Source organism: Mixophyes fleayi, chromosome 11, assembly GCF_038048845.1.
Source record: "Mixophyes fleayi isolate aMixFle1 chromosome 11, aMixFle1.hap1, whole genome shotgun sequence".
Taxonomy (NCBI): domain Eukaryota; kingdom Metazoa; phylum Chordata; class Amphibia; order Anura; family Limnodynastidae; genus Mixophyes; species Mixophyes fleayi.
The window spans coordinates 35,199,410-35,223,995 of record NC_134412.1 but is presented as its reverse complement, the minus strand read 5'-3'; the positions used below and the strand labels follow the sequence as shown (position 1 = coordinate 35,223,995).

The 24,586-nt window shown below is 40.1% G+C and overlaps 1 protein-coding gene across 1 annotated transcript in view; it reads right to left on the bottom strand.

Moving 5' to 3' along the window:
- Positions 1-24,586, bottom strand: part of LOC142107816 (cytoplasmic phosphatidylinositol transfer protein 1-like) — a 135,086-nt gene that overhangs the window by 60,879 nt on the left and 49,621 nt on the right. Inside the window, exon 2 of the mRNA XM_075191437.1 lies at positions 7,152-7,300. Coding sequence (XP_075047538.1) covers positions 7,152-7,300 — 149 coding nt within the window. The remainder of the gene's footprint in view (positions 1-7,151; positions 7,301-24,586) is intronic.

Below are 24,586 nucleotides of genomic sequence, written 5' to 3'. Positions count from 1 at the left end.
CCGGCTTCAATTTTATTGAAGTGGGCAGATGGGCCAGATGCGGGAGAATCGCCAGCTCTCCCGGGAGTCCGTGAGACCTACCCGAAATTTGGGAGCATGTATGGATATAGTACTTTCTTATTACTTTCTTATTCCAGATTAACTTTTTACCCACTTATTAGTATGACATATATTTTTAAACATCAAATAAACTTAATTTAAAAATGATAGCACAGTTTCTGGTCTATTGTGTTAGACTGGATAGGTTATTTTATCCTTGTGTGTAAACTTCAATGGCTGCCTTGAGATTAACTGTGGTCAAGCTCACAGCTTCAGGTACAAGTGTCAAGATCCTAAGGGTGGTTATAAGAGGGACAGAACAAGAAGAGGTTCACCAAGTGCACAGCCCCTTTAAATAACATTTTGAACATCCTTTGTAAATATAACACTTTTATAGTGGATGTTTATTAACATATAATTGATAAATGGAGCTAATTGTTAGAAGAGGCAACAAGTATTAGAATAAATTTATGGCTTGATTTACAATTAATTGATTTCTATTTATTGTTAATTAATTTTCTTAATTGTTTTTATATTAAACTGGAGAATTCATTTATAATTAATGAATAAGGTGGAATTTATTATACAGGCTATTAGGAGCTTGATGTATGAAAGCAGTAGTAGTATAAATTCTGTTTTACTTATAATTATTTGGGTGGGGAATTATTGGGCATTTGTTGTGTGTTAAGAGAGTTGTTTTATACCTAACAATCAGATGGCAAGTGTGGAGGGGGAGTGGTGACGCCATCGTCTCACCGTAGCCCCTCCCCCTATTGTGATTGGCAGCAAGGGGGCTTAACAACGCTTATCATGTCATCAAGCACCGCCCCCGAGTTCCGGGAGAGTGCCTGCTCTTCCAGGAGCCTGGGAGGATCCCCGATATTTGGCAGCCTCCTGAACATTCCAGGAGAGTAGACAAGTATGGTTTAGAATTTCCATGTGTCTCAGTTTTTTACCGACTGCTCTGTTTGTTTTCTATGTGAAATCTTAAATACCTTCCAATAATCCCGACCCCCCAATACACATAATTAACGGAATTATTGATAATTTGCCCCCTAAACAGAGCTGGAATTGGCTCTTGCATATGTTGTGTATATGCATTTATATCTATAAACGTGTATAAATGATATATCCTTAGAAATGATGGACATGATTTGATAGGTCTAATGTGTGAGACTTGTCCCTTGATAACCTCAATTGATATTTCACAAGTAATGTCTTCTACTGCTGATACTAATGTTGGTAGTTATGACCTTTGAAAGACCTCTACAAAGGGACAGGACCCCCTGGTGACATCTTTTAATCTTATAACTCCAATATATAATGTGTTGCGTTCAGGTGGTTTACAATAAATTCTATCATTATAAATACAACTTTAACAAATGAAACATAGTATTATTGATAAATAAATATTTTATTTTTGTCATGCCTAAACAGACTATATTTTGTAGATTCCCTGCAGTGTAATGTTTCGGACATGCATTTAGATTGCACTCTGTAAATGATTGACCTGGACAAGCAGTCATGCACGTCACTAGTCAAATGTTAACTCTGCAAATTAATACTTACTTTTTTTGCTGCTTTTAGCAGATTTTCAGACTTCACTTTCTTTTATACCAAGAGAGTGAGTCAGAGCCTTTGTGATATGTCTGTATTGACAACTCAAGCACAGTGTACTCACGACGAGTTCTATTCTGGAACAATCTGTGAGGTGTTGGAGAGATGTAATATGTTTAATGCACACCCACTGTTATAGCTCTCTGAACTTGCAGCTCTTCTCTTAGACATTATGGATTTTCATGATCATGTCTTTCAATCATTTTCAGTCCGGTCAAAATTTCAACTGTCATTTGTTGATGTGTTTATCAGCAAAATTACATAAACTTGTTTCTTTGCTTGATGTATATGAATCTTGCCAACTGTCAAGGTCTAAATCAGGGGACGGCTGGCAAATTTTTAGCCCAGGGGGCAAGAGTAGCCTATTTTAAAGAAAAAAAAATGCTGGTGACCCAGCCCACGGTAACCCACTATGAGACCGGCCCATGGGCCGATGCCCCCTTACCACCCAGCCCTGCCAGCCCTTGGTCCAAATAAATCCTCAAATCAAACTGAGACTCAGCCAATGATCTGCTTTGAATCTCCGAATACAAATGTTGGAATATCACCTGGTCACTTACATAGCATAAAATACATGAAACTGATGTGAATGATGGTGATGAAACTTCAAATGATGGGTTAGAACAGGGAATGGTGTTAGCATATTCTGCACAAAACTAAGTTTTTCTAAAAAATCGTCTGCTAAATAAAAGGGGTAAAGTAATAAACTGATAGGGAAAGAAAATTGCAACAGTTTTCTTATCTTTATTACAGATACATACTGAAATTTGGAAAGCAGAGATGGAGTAACTTGTGTGACATGACAAATCCCATAATGGAATGCATCAATGTCACCGAAGGCAAATCCCATCTGGACTGCCTATTACAAATAGCTTTCTTTTGTTTCAAATGGAAACTAGTACATTATAAGAGATTACTGTATAGTCCCCCGCACAGTAAAATAAAAATGATATTATTATCAGTCATCTCTGAATTCAATGACCTGGTGACTTGCAGTGTCAAACCTTTTTAAGGTCATGTGTTTACACACACAACCACATACACACACCTTGAAGCAAACATAGACATTGGTGCCTTTGTTACATTGCTGTATTCTGAAAATATATGTACAAACTATTTAGCACAGTGGTCTTTGCTTCGTGCTTATTTGCAATTAGCAACAAAAGTGCGAGCTGCCATATTGTTAACTCTACTGAATCAGACTGAAATAACATCCTTTGACAACAATAAAAGTCTACCACACACTGATTAAGTGGCTATAACTAATAGAATACATGCCAAGCATGCCATCTACAAGACAAGTCATATTTGTTTTACTGTAATACTCTAATAAAAGAAGCAAGTGAAGGATTATGTGTACTACAACTTGGAACGAGTATTGGCAAACATGCTTTATTTTTCCCAAGGACAAGTTGCACTAACATACACAATTCAAATCAGTGGACTACTTTGTCCTTTGTGTTCTAGAGGATCGTTTGTGTTCTGTATATTTGCGTTGGATTTTCATTTATCATCAACTGGCATTAGAAGAAGCAGGGTGAGGAGAAAAGCCAAAATAGAATGGATGTGCTATAACTTCCCTATCTAAAATTATGTGTAACATACTGTAACCCAATATTTATATTTTCCAGTATGTATAATCTTAAAGGATAACTCCATCCAAAAATACAAATGGTGTTTTGTGTATCAATATGTGAGATTAATAAAATATCAGGTATACATGCTCCCTCAATTTTATAGACTGTACAATACCTTCAAAGCAGAAGATCATTTCTCCCAATCCCCCCCTCCCATACTGGAATCACATCAGTTCTGTAGTTTAGAAAGAAAAAACAGCTTCTGGGAACCTCCCAGTTAGTGCCTGCATTAAAAAAAGAAACTATAACACTTCATCTGCGGCTTACAACTTTTTTTTATGGGGATCTGACTATGTTTTAATGAACTTTGGCTTCAACAAAATGGCAATGGAAGTCTGTTCAATTATTCTCCACACTATTTTCCCTTAAACATTGGGAGATATACATGCACTCAAACACAGAATTTACACATATGCTGGTAAGTCTAAAATACAACTGTCCATAAAATGCTGTCTACATTTCACTTGTACTTCAACAATTAATGTATAAAACATGTTTATTGAAAAAATACCAAAATACTGTTGAAAACAAGTTTTTTAAAATAGTTATGTAAGGTATAATGGAGTTATACTCATACTTGCTTATACTCCCACAATGTCCATGAGATTTCGGGAAGAGTAGGCACTTTCCAGGGCAGAGGCGGGGCTTAATGATGTGATTCACGTCATCATGGTCCCACCACTGCAAATTGCTGCAATGCTCTGCACTTACTTGTCGAAATGATACACATCCATAGATGTAAATTTCAAAGTCGGAAACCATGAGTTGCTGGCCATCATTAAGGCTCTCAGTGAATGACTCCACTTGCTAGCAGGTGCTTAATTCCCCATCACCATCCTCATAGACCACAAGAATGTCCAGTACACCTGGGGTGGTCAGGTAACTGAACTCAGGAAAGACTTCAGTTCACACTAGAATGCTCATTTTAGATGGAGAGGCTGTTCTTCCCCCGCATTTGCTTCTTTCAGCAGCCATTACATTTGAGCTCCGGGATACAATCCAAACTGAGATGGAGTCTCTCAACACTGTACCTAAGATTTAGGTACACTTTTTAGCTATATAGTCATGCCTCTCCCCTGTCAACTACCGGTCCTCTAATGGGGTCACAATCCCAGGCTGGAAGGATACCCGGTCACCCAGAAAACCACTGAGCTCATCATAAGAGAAGGTGCCCCGCACTTTGATTTCTGATCTACTCATGTCACTATAAATTTCCATGGACCCACCTGTTGATGGATTTCATTACACCTCCCCCTAGCTCCTAGAGCAACACGTTCATTTCACAGCCTGGATAAACTACCAACTGCACACCAATTCTCACACAAACAGATCTTCCGACTGAACAGACTCCCCTTGGAGATTGACTCAGTTTGCAGAGCCCAGTTTGAGGCTAAATTTTGGAGGGCCTTCTGCAAGGGGCTAGAGATCTCTACACTTCAATATTGGGCACCAATCCCAATCCATTGGACAAACTGAGCTAACTAACACAGTGGGCGATATGGAGTGACTCTCCTCACAGAACGTCACCCTGAAGCTAGAGCTATAATGCTTTAGACAATACCCAATTGTCAGGAGTCTATCTCAATTTCCCCCTATTGATATCAACGAAAGATTCAGTATAAACTGTAAATCACAGCAACTGACTTAGATCCAGGATATTCTGGGTCTATCAGAGGTGACAGGAAGGGGAGATTTCTTAAAGCTCCACCGGCTCCCTACCCTATAGGGAAATGCATTATGGCATCACTATTGTCATTGCATAGGATTTCCTGTTACCACTGTCCATCCATTCTTCGTGGCCATAGGAGTCCAAGGCTGTAATTGTTAAATTGGTTCCATGTACTGCCAATTTATTGAGTGGACTTGAATTTACGTACTCTCACACTAAGGCCCACCCGTCGCTGAAATTAAATGTTAAAGGTAGCAAGAGCTATAATGAAGGGGCAACATGAATGCATTGAGGGGCAACATGAAGTAGCTGGAGAGCCACAGGAATGGACATCCAACCTTCAAAGGGGCCGCGCAGAGGAAGAGAATGAGTGCAATGTGCAGAGGAGGTCACATGGTGCAGAATTTGGCTGCCTCCATTCTAATAAGATTGGGGGGCCTGCATGCTGCCTGTTGCCCACCGCTAGTTTAATGTATCATAGTAATTTGAATGGAGAGGCAGAGCACTGAAAGAGAGCTCTCAAAGAGATCAAGTGCTGAAGGCAAATTTTTGATAATATAAAGAAATGGATTCACATGCAAATATAAATATAAAATAAATGACAAATAAAATAAAAAGCACAGATATGGTTCACTGTTTCAATAGTCCCCCCCGCCCCCTTCCTGTTAGTATCGAGTCTCCTTCTACTGGGAGCTGCAGAATACTCTATATTTGTCAGGTAGTACAGTGGAAATTTAAATATATGCACCCAGAGAGTTGAATTATAATTTGTAAATTGAAAACTTGTGATATAGAAATGTAATTAGAGCATGCATTTGTAGGGGGGTTACCTGGAGGACCAATGAGTAGCTGCAATCACAGATAGTACGACTTCTCACTGGTCCTCCAGCCATTTTAAAGTGGTGAACAAAAAGAAGATTTTTGTACTTACGTTAAATCTCTTTTTCCGATTCCATCTGGGGGACTCTGCTACCAAAGGGGACACTGCTACCATGGGGTTGTATGAGGGCGCATGGAGTTTGCACTTAAATAGTTAACAACTAGGTTTACTGCTGAACTTTTGAAACAATTTGGGAGAAATTTCTAACGAATGCTCAACACTCCAATAATAATTCAACAGCACACATGCATTCATGTAGAGTTGTATTAATGCATTTTTAGGACTTCATTCATTTGAATGGTGCCCAACATTTCAGTGTGCAGTGTACAGCCCTGCACGTGCTTACACACAGGGGAGGGCTGGCAAATTTTAGCCCGGGGGGCAAGATTCAACTGAGCAGCCTATTAAGACCATTTTAAAGGAAAAAAAAATGCAGGTGGCCTAGAGACCCAGCCCGAGGTAGCCCACTATGGAACCGGCCCAGTGGGCAGGTGCCTGCCAGCCCAGCCTACCACTGCTTACACACCACTGACTTGAAACCAGTTACATAGGTTTTAATACCCTAGTGTAACATTTATAAAATATATTCTTAAGCCTTCATATATTTCCTTTGACGGAGTGTAGTTTTTATTGTTTTGCTGATGCCAATTATTACTATTATTGTTTATTTTTAAAGAACCAAATTACATATTACACAGCACTGTACACAGAGGGGATCATGATGCAAATAAATTCCTTACAATGCCATGAAACATAAGGTAAAGATTAGTCTGCCCAAGTGAGCTTACAATCTAATGCCAGTGTCTTACTGCAATTTCCGAGACATCTGATGACTTTAAGATATCATTCACTGGCACCTGCTGTTACTGTCTTAAAAAACACACTAATAAACAAAATGAAAAACATTATTAAGATTTTGAAATAGCCTTAATAGGATTAAGATTTGGATAAGTGTAATCATAGCCCTAAAACTAAATTTAAAAAGCATAACCTCAACCATCGCCAGAACCTTCAACTCTGATTGTAACTTCAAACACTAATTAAAACCTTGCCATTAACTTTGTTCACATATAGCAGGTACCCAGCTAGAGGCTGGTGTGAGAGGGTTGGCAGGGGAGAGAACAGTCTGGTGAGTTTTTTAAGGAGGGACCTTGTGGCCAAAATAATTCTGACATAGAACTCTAGCCACCAAGTGGATGGAACTCGGAGGATATAGTATTCAGTTTAATGTAAAAATAATTTTACTGTTTATGCCATTGTAATAATTATGTTTTGTGTGGAACCAGCAATATCTCTCTACATATCACACCTGTTTAGGTAGACTCTCTTCTCTGTGTATTGCCCTTTGCCATGGATGGGATCTTCATAAGGCTCGTTGATGATCACCTCCACTCCTTCTCCATCCGAACTTTGTTCATGGCTGTGTTTGCTGATCATGTACAGCTGTCCAATCTTGTACTACACAGAGAAGAAACATATGTAAATTAATATCTTTATTTAACAAAAGCTTTCAGAATTTTTCTTTTATACATATCTGAAATGACATTCTAAGGCTCTGAAAGCAATATAAAGCAACATGTTTTAACAAGTGCGAATCTGGGCCATGCTAACTCGTTAGACACTGCCTCCCTCATAGCAAAGCATGTCAGGCAGAGGAATGTGTGGGTGTGGACATCATTCTCCTGTCCAGACAAGCAGCATTAGTTTCTACTGGCTAAAGCTGTGTTAAAGAAGTCAGGCTTCATGAAGAAACAATGGAGAGAGAGAGCAGTATTAAGCGGCTTTTCCTACCATGTAATTAAGATTTCCATGAAAACGCTGCAATGATCCTAATCTACTGAACTGCAGGGGAAAAAATACAGGTTTCTCGCCCACTGATTCTCTTTCTTTAAAAAGAACATGCTTACATTTATTGTAATGTTAATAGCTTAACCCATGAATGAGCCTATGGGGAGCATCAGTGAATACTTGAAAGTCATATCAAAGGAACACTAAACCTAACGTAGAAGAGATATAAATAACATTCACCTATAAATAAAACTTTGTGAGCCTTGAACAGAAGGTAATCTGGCATTAGGTTGTGACATTATAATTATCTAGCAGTGTTGTACTAGCAGATCATTTTCCATTCAGATACATCACTCTTTGCCGTAGTAGAACTTGCAACTCTTTCTTTCAGAGGGACACAAACACATATCAGGGACAAACCTACATGAACAAATGGAAGAAAATGTAAACTGCATACACATATCACACATGAACCTAGGACCCAAGATCTGGAATCATCTGTGCTATGCCAGAAAAAGGCTCCTTCACCTCTGTTTCTTACTCAACCAAGGGTTAATTTTGGAGAAATCAGAGATTTTGACAGCCTTATCCTATATACCGGAGCATACCACGTTCCCCATAGATGTCTATAGGGACAGAAATGGTAGACAATTTATTAACGCTGTCTCAGGATGGCTTTACTTGAGTTTACCCTGGAATCCAGCCGAAGCCTTTCCGCCTTCACTGGATCCATCACGGTGCAAAGAATGTATGCGCCATCATTAGCCACCAATGCGCATATCGCTTCCTTCGTTTTCTGTCAGCGTTAGGCTTTTGGTGAATAGGAAATAACTATCGTAGAGGAGGGGGGCCTTCACTGGAGCTCCCAGAGCAACCTAGGCATGGTAAATTTGACATAGCAACCATATCTCTGAAGATACAATATATTCACATAGTAGTAATCCATAAAAATAACTGTTATTACATCATTGGCTCTGTATTTTTAACCACATTATTGTCACACCTGTGATATTTGTGGGCAGCAGACCTTGAAGCACTTACAAGTTACCTGTTTAGATTGGCTACCGGACATTTGTATACATTTTGACATACTTGTATTTTAAAATACAGGAAGAAAAATATATTTACAACTATGCAAGTGTCTTTTGTGAGGATCCTAAAGTCTCAACATTATTTTTAGAATTAAAAAGAATACTGATCCTTTGGAATGTCATAAACATTTACATCTCCCCTCTTTTAGTACATAACTTCTGTCTTATACTACATGAGCTGTACTGTTGGCACTAGGCTTTACCTATAACACCCCCTCACTCCTTCTTTAACATTTCCTCCAAGGACCCTTTTGTGCAGAGGTGGTATGGTATCAACTGGGTATACATAAGAGTGCTACAAGCCCCTTCATGGCATGCTTTTTGGACTTGGTTAGAATGTATTTTATTTGCTTTTTCAACATACTTGCCCACTCTCCTGGAGTGTCTAAGAGTCTTGTGAATTCCAGTTAGGTCTCCCGGACTCCCAGGAGAGCAGGTCATTCTCCACCATCCTGCAGGAGAGGGGCCTCGATGATGAGATTCACAGCAATCTTGTCATTTTGGCCCCTCTACTAACAACAGAAAATTATGTGATTTTCTGTGCCATACCCCCATCTGCACCTGCTGATAAAAAGTAGCCGAGAATGCTTTTCAGTGCTGTTGTTCAATAAATATTAATTTATAAATTCCAGACAATAGGAATGGACAATGAGAGTTTCAACGGGTATACAGCAACAACAGCTGGTAACTATGATCAAATCACAAGACAGACTCCCCTCCCCTGCCCAACTGCTCTTTGAGGTAAGAAACAGTAGGTGAGAGCAGAGAAAGGTCTGAAGAAAAGTTTTCACATAATTAAACACACCCATTGTAAGCCAGTGAGGAAGGTGGGCGGAGGAGGGTGGCCGTTGATCTGTGTACATTGAATAAGGGGGACAACTATGTGGCATACTATGAATAGGGGGGACAACTATGCGGCATAGTATGAATAAGGGAGACAACTATGCGGCATACTATGAATAAGGGGAACAACTATGTGGCATACTATGAATAGGGGGAACAACTATGTGGCATACTATGAATAGGGGGAACAACTATGTGGCATACTATGAATAAGGGGGACAACTATGTGGTATAGTATGAATAAGGGGGAGAACTATGTGGCATAATATGAATAAGGGGGGCAACTATGTGGCATACTATGAATAGGGGAACAACTATGTGGCATAGTATGAATAGGGGGACAACTATGTGGCATACTATGAATAGGGGGAACAACTATGTGGCATACTATGAATAGGGGGAACAACTATGTGGCATACTATGAATAGGGGGAACAACTATGTGGCATAGTATGAATAAGGGAGACAACTATGTGGCATACTATGAATAAGGGGGACAACTTTGTGGCATACTATGAATAGGGGGAACAACTATGTGGCATAGTATGAATAAGGGGGAGAACTATGTGGCATACTATGAATAGGGGGAACAACTATGTGGCATACTATGAATAAGGGGGACAACTATGTGGTATAGTATGAATAAGGGGGAGAACTATGTGGCATAATATGAATAAGGGGGGCAACTATGTGGCATACTATGAATAGGGGAACAACTATGTGGCATAGTATGAATAGGGGGACAACTATGTGGCATACTATGAATAGGGGGAACAACTATGTGGCATACTATGAATAGGGGGAACAACTATGTGGCATACTATGAATAGGGGGAACAACTATGTGGCATACTATGAATAAGGGAGACAACTATGTGGCATACTATGAATAAGGGGGACAACTTTGTGGCATACTATGAATAGGGGGAACAACTATGTGGCATAGTATGAATAAAGGGGACAGCTGTGGCATACTATGAATAAAGGGGACAACTGTAGCATACTATGAATATTGGGACATGTATGTGGCATAATATGAATTGGGGAACAACTGTGGCCAGTGGTAATCGTAAAAATGAAGTGTTGAATTCAACACTTAACCTTCGAGGTCCCAACATTGCTGCTTTAAATGAACAGTTATCTAGGTAGCACTGTTCAGTGACGTGGAACTCAAGTGCCGGAGAGGTCTGTGTTCGGAATTACTTAGCATCATTCAGCCATCAGAAATGAAAAGCGTCGCTCTGTAGGTAAGTCTGTTTATATTGATCTAGTTTTTTTTGTAATTGTGTTTCTTTGTAGGTATCCTGGTTGCCGGGGTTGTGGTACTCGGAAAAACGTACCCAACCCACTGTGGCATACTATGAATTGGGGGCACTACTATGTGGCTTGATATGATTTGGGGGCACAACTTTGTGGCATGATATGATTTGGGGGCACAACTATGTGGCATGATATGATATGGGGGCACAACTTGGTGGCATACTATGAATTGGGGCACAACTATGTGGCATAATTTGAACTGGGGCACTACTGTGTGGCATAACATGACGTTTATTTGCTGGCCCCATTACTATTAATCATACTTGCCAACTCTCCCGTAATGTCCCGCATATTGCAACTTGCTCGTCAAAATGACATGATGTGCGGTGAATCTCGTCATTTTTGGCCCGCCCGACCCCCCCCCCCCCCCGCAACAAAAACGCCACTTTGGCACAGGGGTGGGGCCAAAATGACGCAATTGACCAAGCCCCGCCCCTCCCACCACGCCCCCTGCCCAGGATCTCCCGGAATTAACTTTTCAAATATACATATATATATATATATATATATATATATATACACGCCCAACTAGCACACCTGGGCTTGACTAGGCAATCAGCTTGTTCGCATATTGATAGCAGCGGCCATTTCCCAGGTCATTTTTCTCCATCCTCTGTCACTCCTTGGGACACTATTCCTTGGGACTTTCTCCCTATGCTCTGATACCCTCCCCCTCTCTCCTCCCTGACACCCTCACACTGGGATTCTATCCCTCCTCCATTAATACTCTTCCCTTCTCTGTTGAAAATAAAACAAGATAAACACTAAATTATAAGTGTTTTTTTATTGTATACTCATTTCATTGACAATGAAAAACGCTGATATATTTTGCATGTGATTATTATTAGTATCTTGTATTTATAAGGTGCAACAAATGGTCTACAGCGCCGTACATAGGGAGTAAACAGAGTAGACATTTACAGTAGTACACAATACACAGTCAGCTACGAAAAATGCATAAGTACATTATACACAGTTATACAGAGATCAGTCAGCTGCAAATTAACAGAGTCCAAACAGAGAACTTAGTATTGCAGATCAAGTTAATGACTAGACCGTGAGCATAAGTGATAAGTAATACCCTTTTGAAGTAGGCTTGTGCCTAGGAGCATGGGCTTGAGAATCTGGGCTGGGGAACAGGCGTAGAGGTGCAGAAGACCGGACAGAAGGTGTAATGGTCGAAGGAGAACATGGGGAAAGAGAGCCCTGCTTGTGAAAGCTTACATCCTATTTGTAAATTGTAAAGCGCTACGGAATTTGCTGGCGCTATATAAATAAATGTTGATGATAATGATGATCATAGAGGGATGGAATAGACAAAAAAAAGGGTGGCACTAAGAAGCAAAAAGAAAATGGGTGCAGTAAACACAGAATTCCCAAAAACATAAACACCGAAAACAGGGAACCCTACTTACAATTAACACTAGATAGCACTATGTATTCTCATATTTCTGAATGGTTAAGTTACCCTCTCATCAGCATTGATTTGTAAAACTTATACAGAAAATCAATTTAAGAAAAAAAATAACTTTTCAATGGATGGATCAAAAGGACAAATGCTTTGAACAAGAAGATATTTGCAAACTAGCATGAACCAGGTAATCATACACCCATTTTTGTCCCTAAGAAAAGTAGATGCATATTTGTGATGCCACTAACTAATGCAAGGCATTTTTCAATCATATGATGGGGGGAGGGGTTAAATGAACGCCCCCACTCATTTTTGGAAATTTTCTTCTATATGTAGATATGGTGAAAGTTAGGACAAAATCTACGGCGAGCAAGGGATTCTGGGAAAGCAGCCAGAAGGCTCAAATGACTGATTTACAGAGAAGAATGGTGTGTGTAAGAAAACACCAGAGGATGTGTTCACTTATTTGGTCAAAAACCAAAGAAGTTATATATGCTACTGAGATATGCCTTAATTTGGACACTGGAACTGCAGATATTTAAACAATGAACTACCCAGAATGTCCTTAATGAAGAGTGACGAGTGAAACTTATGTAATGTTATGTAGAACATCTCTGGCAATAATCTTTTTAAAACATTCCCAGATTTTTAAATGATTTACAAAAGAATCTCTTAGCAATTGTTATATATGGTATTTAAAGTAAGATTTGCATCTCTAACATAGTTTCTACAGACATTATAAAGTTTGTAAACACATACACAAAGCACAGTTGTGCTGATGGTCAGAAAGTGAAGGAAAGCTGGCCCCCAAAATATACATTTTTAGATATAAACCATAACTCCCAAAACATAAAAATTCAATGCAAAATAATCCCCACCTGCAATCCATCTAAACCCTGCTCCTTGGATAAAAATACACATTTTTGGGCAAAGCTCCAACCATTTTCATGTAAGCTCTATCCCAATTTGGGCCCACGTTTTTGGACTGCCCCACAGAAACCAGGACAGTTCTGAGGTATGGTAAAATACATTAATCAGTGTCAACTTGACATTTATACTGCAGTTCTGTTAAACAGTGAATTATTACCTCCCCTACACCATTACAGATAACCACATTTTAGATCCTGATGCAGGGCCAGATTACCCATTAGGTTAACTGGGCCCTCGCCCATGGGGGGGAGCCTGATGGCCTATCCTAAATCTCTTATTATTCTAGGGGGGCCCAGATTCACACACAAAATTTAAGGCCTACTTGCCTACTTCCAGTAGGCGACGTCCGGGAGAGAGGCGTGGCTAAAGGGTGGGCGTCTCGAATTGCGTCATTTTGGCCCCGTCCCCACGAGTAAAATTACGTTTTGTCATGGGGGCGGGGCCAAAATGACGCGATTCTCTGTGAATCGCGTCATTTTGAACAAGGGAATCCCGGGATGCGGGAGAAATGCCAACTCTCGCGGGAGCCTGACCCGAATTTCGGGAGTTTCCCGGACCTTCCGGGAGAATTGGCAAGTATGATTAAAGGCAGCTATCCCGCGGCTATACTTTCAATTACAGCGCATAACTCGTGTATGGGCAAGCGCTGTACTGTACGCTCCAGCAACTGGTGCCTGTATTAATACATGTGCTGAGATTCTCCAATCAGAACGCAGCACACGTTGCTTTTACATCTGTCTGCGTATTCACAGGTCTCCTTTGTCTTCCTTGATAGTAAGTTAGTGTTCCAAGGAAACATGTCAAATGCAAACAATATGCTAAGTTACCTGTGACATGATAAAATGACTACAGATATAGCACTTAAACACAATTTAAGGATTGTTTCAAGGCACACACTTCTGGCTGCATGCTACACAACCATGAACAACCTTCAGCAAACTTCAGTGAAGTAATGGTGAAACAGTTATAAAATAAAGCCATTTAACAAAATAACACATATATATGCATTTTCATTAAAAGATACATAAAATAATTTTCATAATTAAGGTAAAGAATGGCATAAAGAGAAAGGTGAACAGCAGCAAACTGATTTGGAAAAGGTGGTTTGAGACGAATCGAATAACTGTTTTATCCTAAGATCTTTAAATTCTTTTCTCTGTACTTGGATGTGGATCCCTAAAAAACGTAATCTGGCTAAACAAGTACAGAATCTAGTGCTCAGCCTCATGTGACCGAGGTTGGGTCACTCACAGTGAGCTAAGTGCACATCGGTGATTATCGCTAATGGTACCTCAGACCACTGGTAAGTACAGCATTTTGAATAAAACCTTTTTTTTTTTTTATTATAACTTATTAAAAACTTAAGGGGATCAGTATTATGCAATATGTTGCCCTTTAGTTGCTGTGGAGTTCCAAAAAAAGGGAGGGCAGTAGGTAGCATAATACTGGTTTGCTTAAGAACTGCCATTTTTTCAGGGCTGAATGGAGGAGAGTAAGTCCCAGACCAGTATTTTGTCTGGGGCCCCATGGGGTCTCAATCCGGCTTTGCTCTGACGGGATATGGAACATGCTAGAAAGCTGAGACTGAGTTTGCTATGGCATTATTATTTACTCTGCCCCTGAGTATGGATCAGCCACTCCACCCTCCTGTGTATGGATCAGCCACTCCACCCTCCTGTGTATGGATCAGCCACTCCACCCTCAACATTTCGCAAAGGAGATGTACCAATGACTTCTTTAGTTAGAAGCACCTATCCCCTAAAATGGCATCTTGCGCAGAGCAGTGACAGCATGGTGGACATATTAGGTTCATAGTTGCCTACTCTCCCGGAATGTGTGGTAGACTCTTGAATTTTTTGGAGTTCTGCCGGACTCCCGGGAGAGCAGGACAACATCCCCGGTCCAGCTCACCTTGTTTGTTAAGTGGGTGGAGACAGGGCTAAACACACCATCCTGGCCCGCCCCCACCACCGATTGGCTGAAATGGGCGAAGATTGACAGATGGAGCCCCCTCCCGGACAGCTGGCTGCAAAAGTTGGTAAGTATGATTTAGTTAAGTATAAAACTCTCCAGTTATTTACTGTATATTACTCAGCTCAGTAACACAGATATTTTGCTGCATATTAATGTCAAATTGTGGCTTTAAACTTTATAAGCTAACATCTACATGAAGTAAACAATCTCTAGCTGAAGGGAACTATTTGCAATATAAGAATTATTTCATTATTCATTCAGGAAGACTGTTAACTCCAATGTCACAGAGTAATCACTTCTCCTTCGCACCGTGGAGACAGCCATTTTATAGGCTGGATTCCGTGAATTATTGAATTAATAGGCTGCATTTAATGAAATGCAACCTACAAACGTACTAGGGAACTGCTGTCATAATTCCCTTTTTTCTTAAATTTTTTTGCTTTCAATTAATGTAGTTTCTGTAGTTTTTAGCGCATTGTATTACAGTGTCTCTGAGAACTAGTTTTTACTGACATTTAAGTATCGTTTGAGCTCTCAGGAGACAAAGAATTGTGCTGTTATTTTTATAAAGATTGCATAGCGTTACTCTGCTGTTTGTTAGCCCACGGACGTATCTACTGACGAAGACAGTTGATCATATTTACTTGTGGTGACATAAATTCCCCACAGAGAAAAAGAAAATTTAGTTCCTCAAGTCTCACTTATGTGAAGTACAAAGTTGCAATATAATATTCTGTTTTCTATTAATACTGAGCCTGATTCATGTAAGGCGAAAAAATTAGTACATTTTCTCCTGGACAAAACCATGTTACAATTCGAGGGGTGCAAATTAGTTTAGTATTTTGCACATAGGGAAAATATTGGGTGTTTTTTCATGTAGGACAAAAATACTTGATAGCTTTATTTTTACACTGATATTTGAAGTTGCTCTAGGACATGCCCTATCCCAACTATGAATCTGTCCCTACATTTTAAATTTACCTCCCCCTCCAATGTAACATGGTTTTGCCAAGGTGAAAAGTTACTTCTTTTTTGCCTTACTTTCCATAATGAATCAGGACCACCGTGTCCAAATTTACATTTTTGCTAAGCCACTTTTTTTCTTTGCTGCTCCTCTATTCCCATTGTCGCAGAAGTACATATAAGTACACATACATAATAAGAAATAAAAATTACGTCAAAAGGAAGTTAAGAAAATATAGTCAGCCGATGATACAATGGGAAGCCTGCCAACATGCAATTCTGTCTCCCTAGCCTTGGGTCTATCTGGTATTCCCACAAAAGAGGACCTGGACTTGTTAATGAAAACTTCTACTGTATATGAGATGCAGTCGACAGAATATTTTATTGTACACTCTCCTAAATAATTTGAATTGGGTATACAAAATATGGTGGTGGACCAGAAATTAATGTTCTCACGTAACTGTTTTGAAAAAATTATTTTGCAAATCAAAATCAATTTTGTAGCTACATCTTTTAGGCACAGTTGGTTTGGTAAAGCTGTATAGGTCTATTGAACGAATAACTCCCCTTTGAGGGTTATATGTGTTTATAGACCTTAAAGATTTATTTTACAAACTTAACTCCTGTCCAATTTTAACTATTTTTTAGAGAGTATATATTCAATTACCTGTTCCTGAAATCTTCATAACAAAATGCTAAAGACTGTAACACAAAATCAGTTGTGTAGCCACTGAATCAGCTGTACAAAATGAATGTGATGCTACAAAACCATACTTGCCATCTTTGGCAAATCATTTTTCGGGAGGACCGGGGGGGGGGGGATGTGGCAGGTGGGAGTGTGGGGGCGGGGCTCGGATAATTATGTCATCGGCCCCATCCCCTAATCTGTCATCGCCATTTTCGGCCTATACAGACGGGGCGGGGCCGTGGTGACATGTGAATCATGTCATTAAGCCACGCCTCTTCATTTAATTTACAGAACGGCCAAAATCCGAGAGGTTGTCCTGCTTTCCCGGGTATCTGGGAGGACTCTAAAAAATTTGGGAGTCTTACGGACATTCCGGGAGAATAGGCAACTATGCAAAAATGATGCCACACTCTCTTGTGACACAAAATTATTTGGTATCATACACTAATCTGAAGTGTCTACAAAATATGTTACGTGTACAAGTTAAAATCAGCAAAAACAAACAAACTTTTTTTGCTGGTTTCTGCCATACATATAAAATACACGTGCAGTATACACTGCATCTAGTTCATATACTTGCATAGGTGATAGCTGTTCCTAATTCCCAGGGACAGTACCAATTGTTAAAGATTTGTCCCAGGAAATGCTTTCAAAATTGATCATATGTGCACTACAATTGCTGTTATTTCGTGTATTGCATTGTGTATAATATTACAATACCATAATGAGTATTCTAGTCTTCAAATGTCTACCGATACCGTACCATGCATGATGCGCTGAGATGCAGCTGGTCAGCACCAAAGTGTCCCTGAAAATTATTTTTAAACATTGGTAACTATATGCATGCTGATACCCTGCAGTTTTTACAATGCAAACATACAGCATGTGCATAAACGAGTTGCTTTGCAACCATGCAGTCTGCATATCAGGATTTACATGGCTAATACAGGGGAGATGGGCGTATGCTGATGGATGGGGCGGGCTCAGCGAATTACATCATTTTGGCCCCGCCCGCAGAGACACGATTCCCTGAGAATTGCATGAGGGAGGCTCCAAATCCTGCCCACTTCACTAGGAAGTGAGCAGATGCTGGAGAATGCCCTGCTCCCCCGGGAGTCCGGGAGATCTACCAGGATTTGGGGAGTCTCCCAGACATTCCAGGAGAGTGGGCAAGTATGGGCTAATATGGTAAAAAGATATTGAGCATTCATATGAAATAATTCCCAAACAGCAGCATAGCAGGTGTCAATTTTTAAAAGTCAAATGAAAGGGACATACAGAGATGCATGCATCTGACACCTGGGCCTCCATGCGATTGGAGAGTCAGAATGGGGGAGAAGGAGCAGTCCAGCTACAGCAAGGACATGTTCGCACAAATGCAGCTAAGACAGACCAGCGGAATTGTATATATGTTGTCAGGAGCTGAATCTTTTGCACCTGCTAGAAGGCTGGTACAATTACACACCGATGATGATAACAGTTGCCAGCACCAGCTAGCGGCTTCTGATTGGCTGATTGGGAATTCAGCTCTGAAGTTGAGTATGTGTGTATCTGTATTAGGGATGTGCACCGGCCACTTTTCGTGTTTTGGGTTCTGATTACCTTCAGGTTTTGGATTCTAATGGGTTTTGCCAAAACACCCCCTCAAGGTTTTGGGTTCTGATTTATTTTTTAAAAAGCATAAAAACTGCTAAAATCCAGATTTATTTTTTTTTTCACTCCTACGCTATTATTAACCTCAATAACATTCATTTCCACTCATTTCCAGTCTATTCTGAACACCTCACACCTTCCTCCTAATGCTTCAGCATTAGGAGGAAGTGGTTCTTGATCTTTCCCTACTTTATCCTCCAAATTTTTGTTCTTCATTATATGCAGCACAAGAGAGCGTACCCCTAAACCACACACACCCGGCAAAGGCTTTAAAAATTATATGCGGCACAGGACAGTACCACTGGACTGGAGTTATACAGCAGTACCACTGGACTTATACTGCAGGATCAGTGAACTTTGTTATATAGCAGTACCAATGGACTTATACTGCAGGATCAGTGAACTTTGTTATATAGCAGTACCAATGGACTTATACTGCAGGATCAGTGAACTTTGTTATATAGCAGTGCCAATGGACTTATACTGCAGGATCAGTGAACTTTGTTATATAGCAGTACCAATGGACTTATACTGCAGGATCAGTGAACTTTGTTATATAGCAGTACCAATGGACTTATACTGCAGGATCAGTGAACTTTGTTATATAGCAGTACCACTGGACTGGACACAGGACAGCACCACTGGAATTATGGCAGCACCACCACTGGACTGAGCAGGACAGAGCACAGGACAGCACCACTGGACTGAGCAGGACAGAGCACAGGACACCACCACTGGACTGAGCAGGACAGAGCACAGCACAGCACCACTGGAATGAGTAGGACAGAGGACACCACTAACACACCCTCCCTTTTTCCTGATCAATGCCCGAGTGAAGATGGCGGCGGCAAGCGGGGACTAATATGAATCTGGATCTCGCTAGATCCGACAGCGGGATTATGACATTTTGCCTCGTTTTGAGTTTTGCGATCGGCGGGTATACCCGAACAGTGCTCGGATTAGGCTCGGATCGACACTGTTCAGGGGTGTTCTGATTACTAAAATCCAAGCCCGCTCATCCCTAATCTGTATGCCTGACATAAACCTGGTGCATATACTACAGATGCAGTAAGTGAATGTAGAACTGCAGACCCATTCTGTTTTTTATTCAACATAAGGGCATTTTCAATTTAATCGCTACCACCTCTAATGACTACACTGGTTGCTTGACTGACACTAAGCTAAGACCCCCTACATCCCTCTACATTGCCTTATTGAGTGTTGGAAGAAAGGACAGATGGAAATAATAGATGGCTGGATTGAGAAGTTATGGAAAGGCATACAATGACAATATTGCTGCAGTTTTATGGATATACTCCTTTGCACAGGGGAGGGCTGGCAAAATTTATCCTGGGGGGCAATACTCGACTCAGCAGCCCCTTTTTTAATAGAAAAAAAATGCAGGTGTCCCAGCCCAAAGTAGCCCACTATGGTACCGGCTGGGGGACAGATGTCCCCCTGTCAATCAGCGCAGCTTGCCCCTGCCTTTGCAAGCTAACCTGCATTTTTATTAACAGAAACATTTATAGAGTATTAAAACATATATGTATCTTGAAACTCGGTAGCATCCAATATATTTTATTGGCACCATATACAGTAGCTCTTAGATCCTAGAAAGAATCAATACAGTCAATTGGATTCCATGGAGAGAGCATCCGTGAGGACCATACTTCTTCAAAAGATGTCAAGTTATTCTGTTATAAATAGGTTTTCTTATCATTATTGTAACGCCACCAAATATTATTAAGGAGGGTTTCTCTGACTTCTCCAGGTAGGAGTAATAGTGCATCTGTTAGCTGCATATAAATGCTAAAAACATAATGCATCATAAAACTTGCCTGTTTCCACAACATTTTGGCCAAGCATTCTTCCAGACTGGGAAAGGTAGCATATTGTTACATGATGAAAAAAATTATCACCATCATCATCATTTATTTATATAGCGCCACTAATTCTGCAGCGCTGTACAGAGAACTCATTCACATCAGTCCCTGCCCCATTGGAGCTTACAGTCTAAATTCCCTAATATAGACACCCACTCACACATACAGACAGACAGAGATACTAGGGTCAATTTTGATAGCAGCCAATTAACCTACCAGTATATTTTTGGAGTGTGGGAGGAAACCGGAGCACCCGGAGGAAACCCACGCAAACACAGGGAGAACAGACAAACTCCACACAGATAAGGCCATGGTCGGGAATCAAACTCATGACCCCAGCGCTGTGAGGCAGAAGTGCTAATCACTAGGTCACTGTGCTGCCCTATTATCTTATAGGGTTTAAATGTTTGGGTGTCAGCACTGTTTGAGTGCCGTGACCTCTAAATGAAGTTGGTGGAACAATGGGCCTGATTCATTAAGGAAAGCAAAAAAAGAGAGTAAATTTGCACCTTGGCAAAAACCATGTTGCATTGGAGGGGAGAGGTAAATATAAAATATTGGGACAGATTTATACTTGGGGTAGTGCATGTCCTAGATCAACTTTAAATTTCAGTGCAAAACTAAAGCTTTCAAGTATTTGTGCACTACATGAAAAATCAGCCAGTATTTTCCTTACATCCAAAATAATAAACTAATTAAATGGTTTGTCCAGGAGCAAATGTACTCCTTTTTTTTTTTTTGCTTTGCTTTCCTTAATGAATCAAGCCTAATGAGTGCAATTTAATGAGAAATAAATACCAGCAGCGGAGGACAAAAGGAGTGCGACGTGTTTACGTGCGACAATGGACAGCTCTAGTGAGCCCACTGCCAAGTGTAAGTTTATCAGAAGCGCAGCTCATATTACAAATTTTAGCAGAATGATTGGTATAAAAGCTTCTAATGCTTATGATAAAGTTACCATAGAATCCAAACCACCAAAAGATGAACCTCTGGCCCAAAACCTATTTAATGTTATTTGTAGTCTGCCTCCCTGGTACAGAGAGTGTGGTTGGGATATATAAAATCATGCAGGAGCACTGCATTTAACCTATAGGACAAAATTTTAGCAAGACTTTTATTATAGGATGAATATCTATTAAGGAAATTAGCCTATAATTTAAACACTAAGCTGTATAACCACAATATGAGCCCTTTGCGTGTTAGGGAGAAATCAGCAATGAGCGCAAAAACTCTATTAAGAGATGTCATATTTGTTTACAAATAGGGTAATTTGAAAGTTGCATTTACTAATAACACTGCCTAGCCACATCTCTACCCTTATTCTGTGCTATTGTCGGCAGCACCTTTATGCATTTTTTTTTGCTATTCCAGATGTAAACATGGTACGTATGCTACTGACTGAGATGTGACCGACTGACCGTAAGCATGTAAATTAGCTTTTTCATATGTGCTTCCTTTCCTATTTTATGTTCAGGATGCAAATGATTCCAACTCTACATGAACACCTATATAGTTGTGTCAGTGGCAGATTATAATAGGTACAGTTTGGGGTGACCACTCAATGTTCAATGCAGTAAGCAGGTCCCACAGCTACAGCTTATCCGCCTACCGTGAGCACTACAACCAAATTGGCCATTAGTTGGCCATAAAACCGGGAAGGATGACTGCATGGATCCATAGCAAAAATGCTATTGGTTTTTGTGGTCTCACTCTTTCAGGCCCCTGAAATTCCATTTGGCCCTGTCCGGCATTTTAATGGGAACCAGTAAAAGGAACCTAATGGGGTAAAGACATGAAATATTGAAAAAAAGGTACAGATAATGTCTGTGATCAAAGTCTACTCTTGGTCACCCTAAGAAGATGCAGGAGTGACTGACTGTTCCTATAGCCGCAATGAAAGACACTACATCAGCGATACCTGTGCAAGTTCTGCCAAATAAATCAGAAAATAGGCAGAGTTAGTGGTTTTAAACGTGTGTCTTTTACAACAGCTCTTACTGTACAGAATGATAATGAATGATACTTTCATTTATCTTCTGCCTCATAAATGAACGATTTAACGTTTTCACAAATGGCAGACTGATACATTAACACGTTTAGGGGGGTATTCAATTAGGTTTCCGGTCCGCGGTAATGCGCTGGAACGGACTGCAGAGGCAATCCACGATACCGCAATAACGTGGATTTTCGTGCGCACACCATAGGGTTTGCGAAAAGCTTAAGGAGGACATTGATTCGGGTTACAGCTGTTGTCACAAAACAGCAGGAGACATCTCCTTATTCATGTTGACTGGAGAAAGGAAACTGTAATTAAATTACATCTATATAAAAAGATCATCTTGTAGTATTGGTACAAAAAAATACTGTACACAGAGCTTTCCATGCTGTGGCAGAATGTCAGATATTCCAAGCACAGCATTGCTTCCAGGTTCTGTAGTTTTCTTTTAACTTTGTTAAAGTAAAGCTACCACTAATAATTAATATGTGCTAATCACATTATATATAAATACACTCCGGGGCAGATACTAATAGGGGGTGCTTATGGGTGCAGCCTGAGTCCCACAACTGTAAAGCATACTTACCCACTCTCGTAAACTTGTTTCCGGAAGAGGGGCATGACTAGGGGGCTCATTTTGGCCCCGTGACAGAAATTACGGTTTTCGCGGGGGCGGGGCCAAAATGGCGTGATTAACAGAGAATCGCGTCAAATGACGCGGTTCTCTGTGAATCGCGCCATCTTAACAAGGGAATTCAGGGATGCGGGTGAAATGCCAACTCTCGTGGGAGCCCAGGAGACTGACCCGAATTTCGGGAGTCTCCCGGACTTTCTGGGAGAGTTGGCAAGTATGCTGTAAAGTGGGCCAAGAGCGTCCACTCTGAGGGCCTGATTCATTAAGGAAAGTAAAGCAAACAAAATGAGTAACACAGATAAAAAGAATGTATGAAATAAACTGTTTTTCTCTTTGCCTCTTGCAATCAAACGCCCCAGATTTTCTCCTAGTGGTCGTTCAGTTTTTACTTTTTTTTGTTGTTAATATACTTAAAAATATTTTGACTTGTTGGGCCTGAGTCATTGAGAGCAAAGCAAAAAAAAGGAACAACTTTGCACTGGGGCAAAATCATGTTGCATTAGAGGAGGAGGTAAATTAAAATGTGATGGCAGATTTATAGCTGGGGTTGGGCATGTCCTAGTTCAACTTCAAATGTCAGTGTAAAAATAGAGCTATCAAGTATGTGCGTGCTACATGAAATAACAGCCAGTATTTTCCTTATGTGCAAAATAGTAAACTCATTTGCATCCCTTGCATTGCGATATGGTTTTGCCAAGGTTCAAAGTTACTCAATTTTTTTTTCTTTAGCTTCCTTAATGAATCAGGCCCTGAAAATATAACCTAAAAAATGGTTATGTGAGGTTGGAATGAGGGACTTGATATAAATTCCAATGTTACTGTCCCACAAACACAGAACAATTTAAATTAATTTGCCCATGTTCTCAGAGTTTCTCAGACAATGCTTTGCTAAAGTAAATGAAAAACATAATTAGGTATTTCTATGCTACAGAGCAAGAGGGCCTTTGGTGTATTACAGCATACTGCAGGCCTTACAGGCACTGGATAAGTACAACAGATTAACAATCTGTCAGTTTTACCAAACTACAATTGTGTTCCACCTGGAGGTAACAGAATGGAATACAAAAATGGAATGTACTAGAAAGAAATTATTACATATTTTATGATTTCAATAGGGAGGTAGAGTATTTTAGACAAATAAATTATTTAGTTGAAAGATAAGAATTCTTAAATGAATCGCTGTTTTTCCTTGTTACTTTGTGGGCTTACAGCAGGCATGATTGCATGTTCATTTATGGCATCCTAAATTTTATTTCGCTTTTCTCTTTTTTTTGAACAAAAACAAACACAGCTGTGACTTCCAACAGTTCGCAGTAGACAAGGATCTCATCAGATAGTAGAAATAAGTGACCATATTGTTCTATGATAATTTCAAGCTTAAACTTGTGATTTAAAGATGATCTCCACCCAATTAGATTGAAATCATATCCGGTAATTGATGATAAGATGATTTTCAAGTGATTAATATTACTTTATCTGTTGCTTTATGGTTCAGGAACAATGTTTAAACACATTGGGTCTCATTTACAAGCGGAATCAACCTACATGCAACTTGCGTTTAAAACACCAACA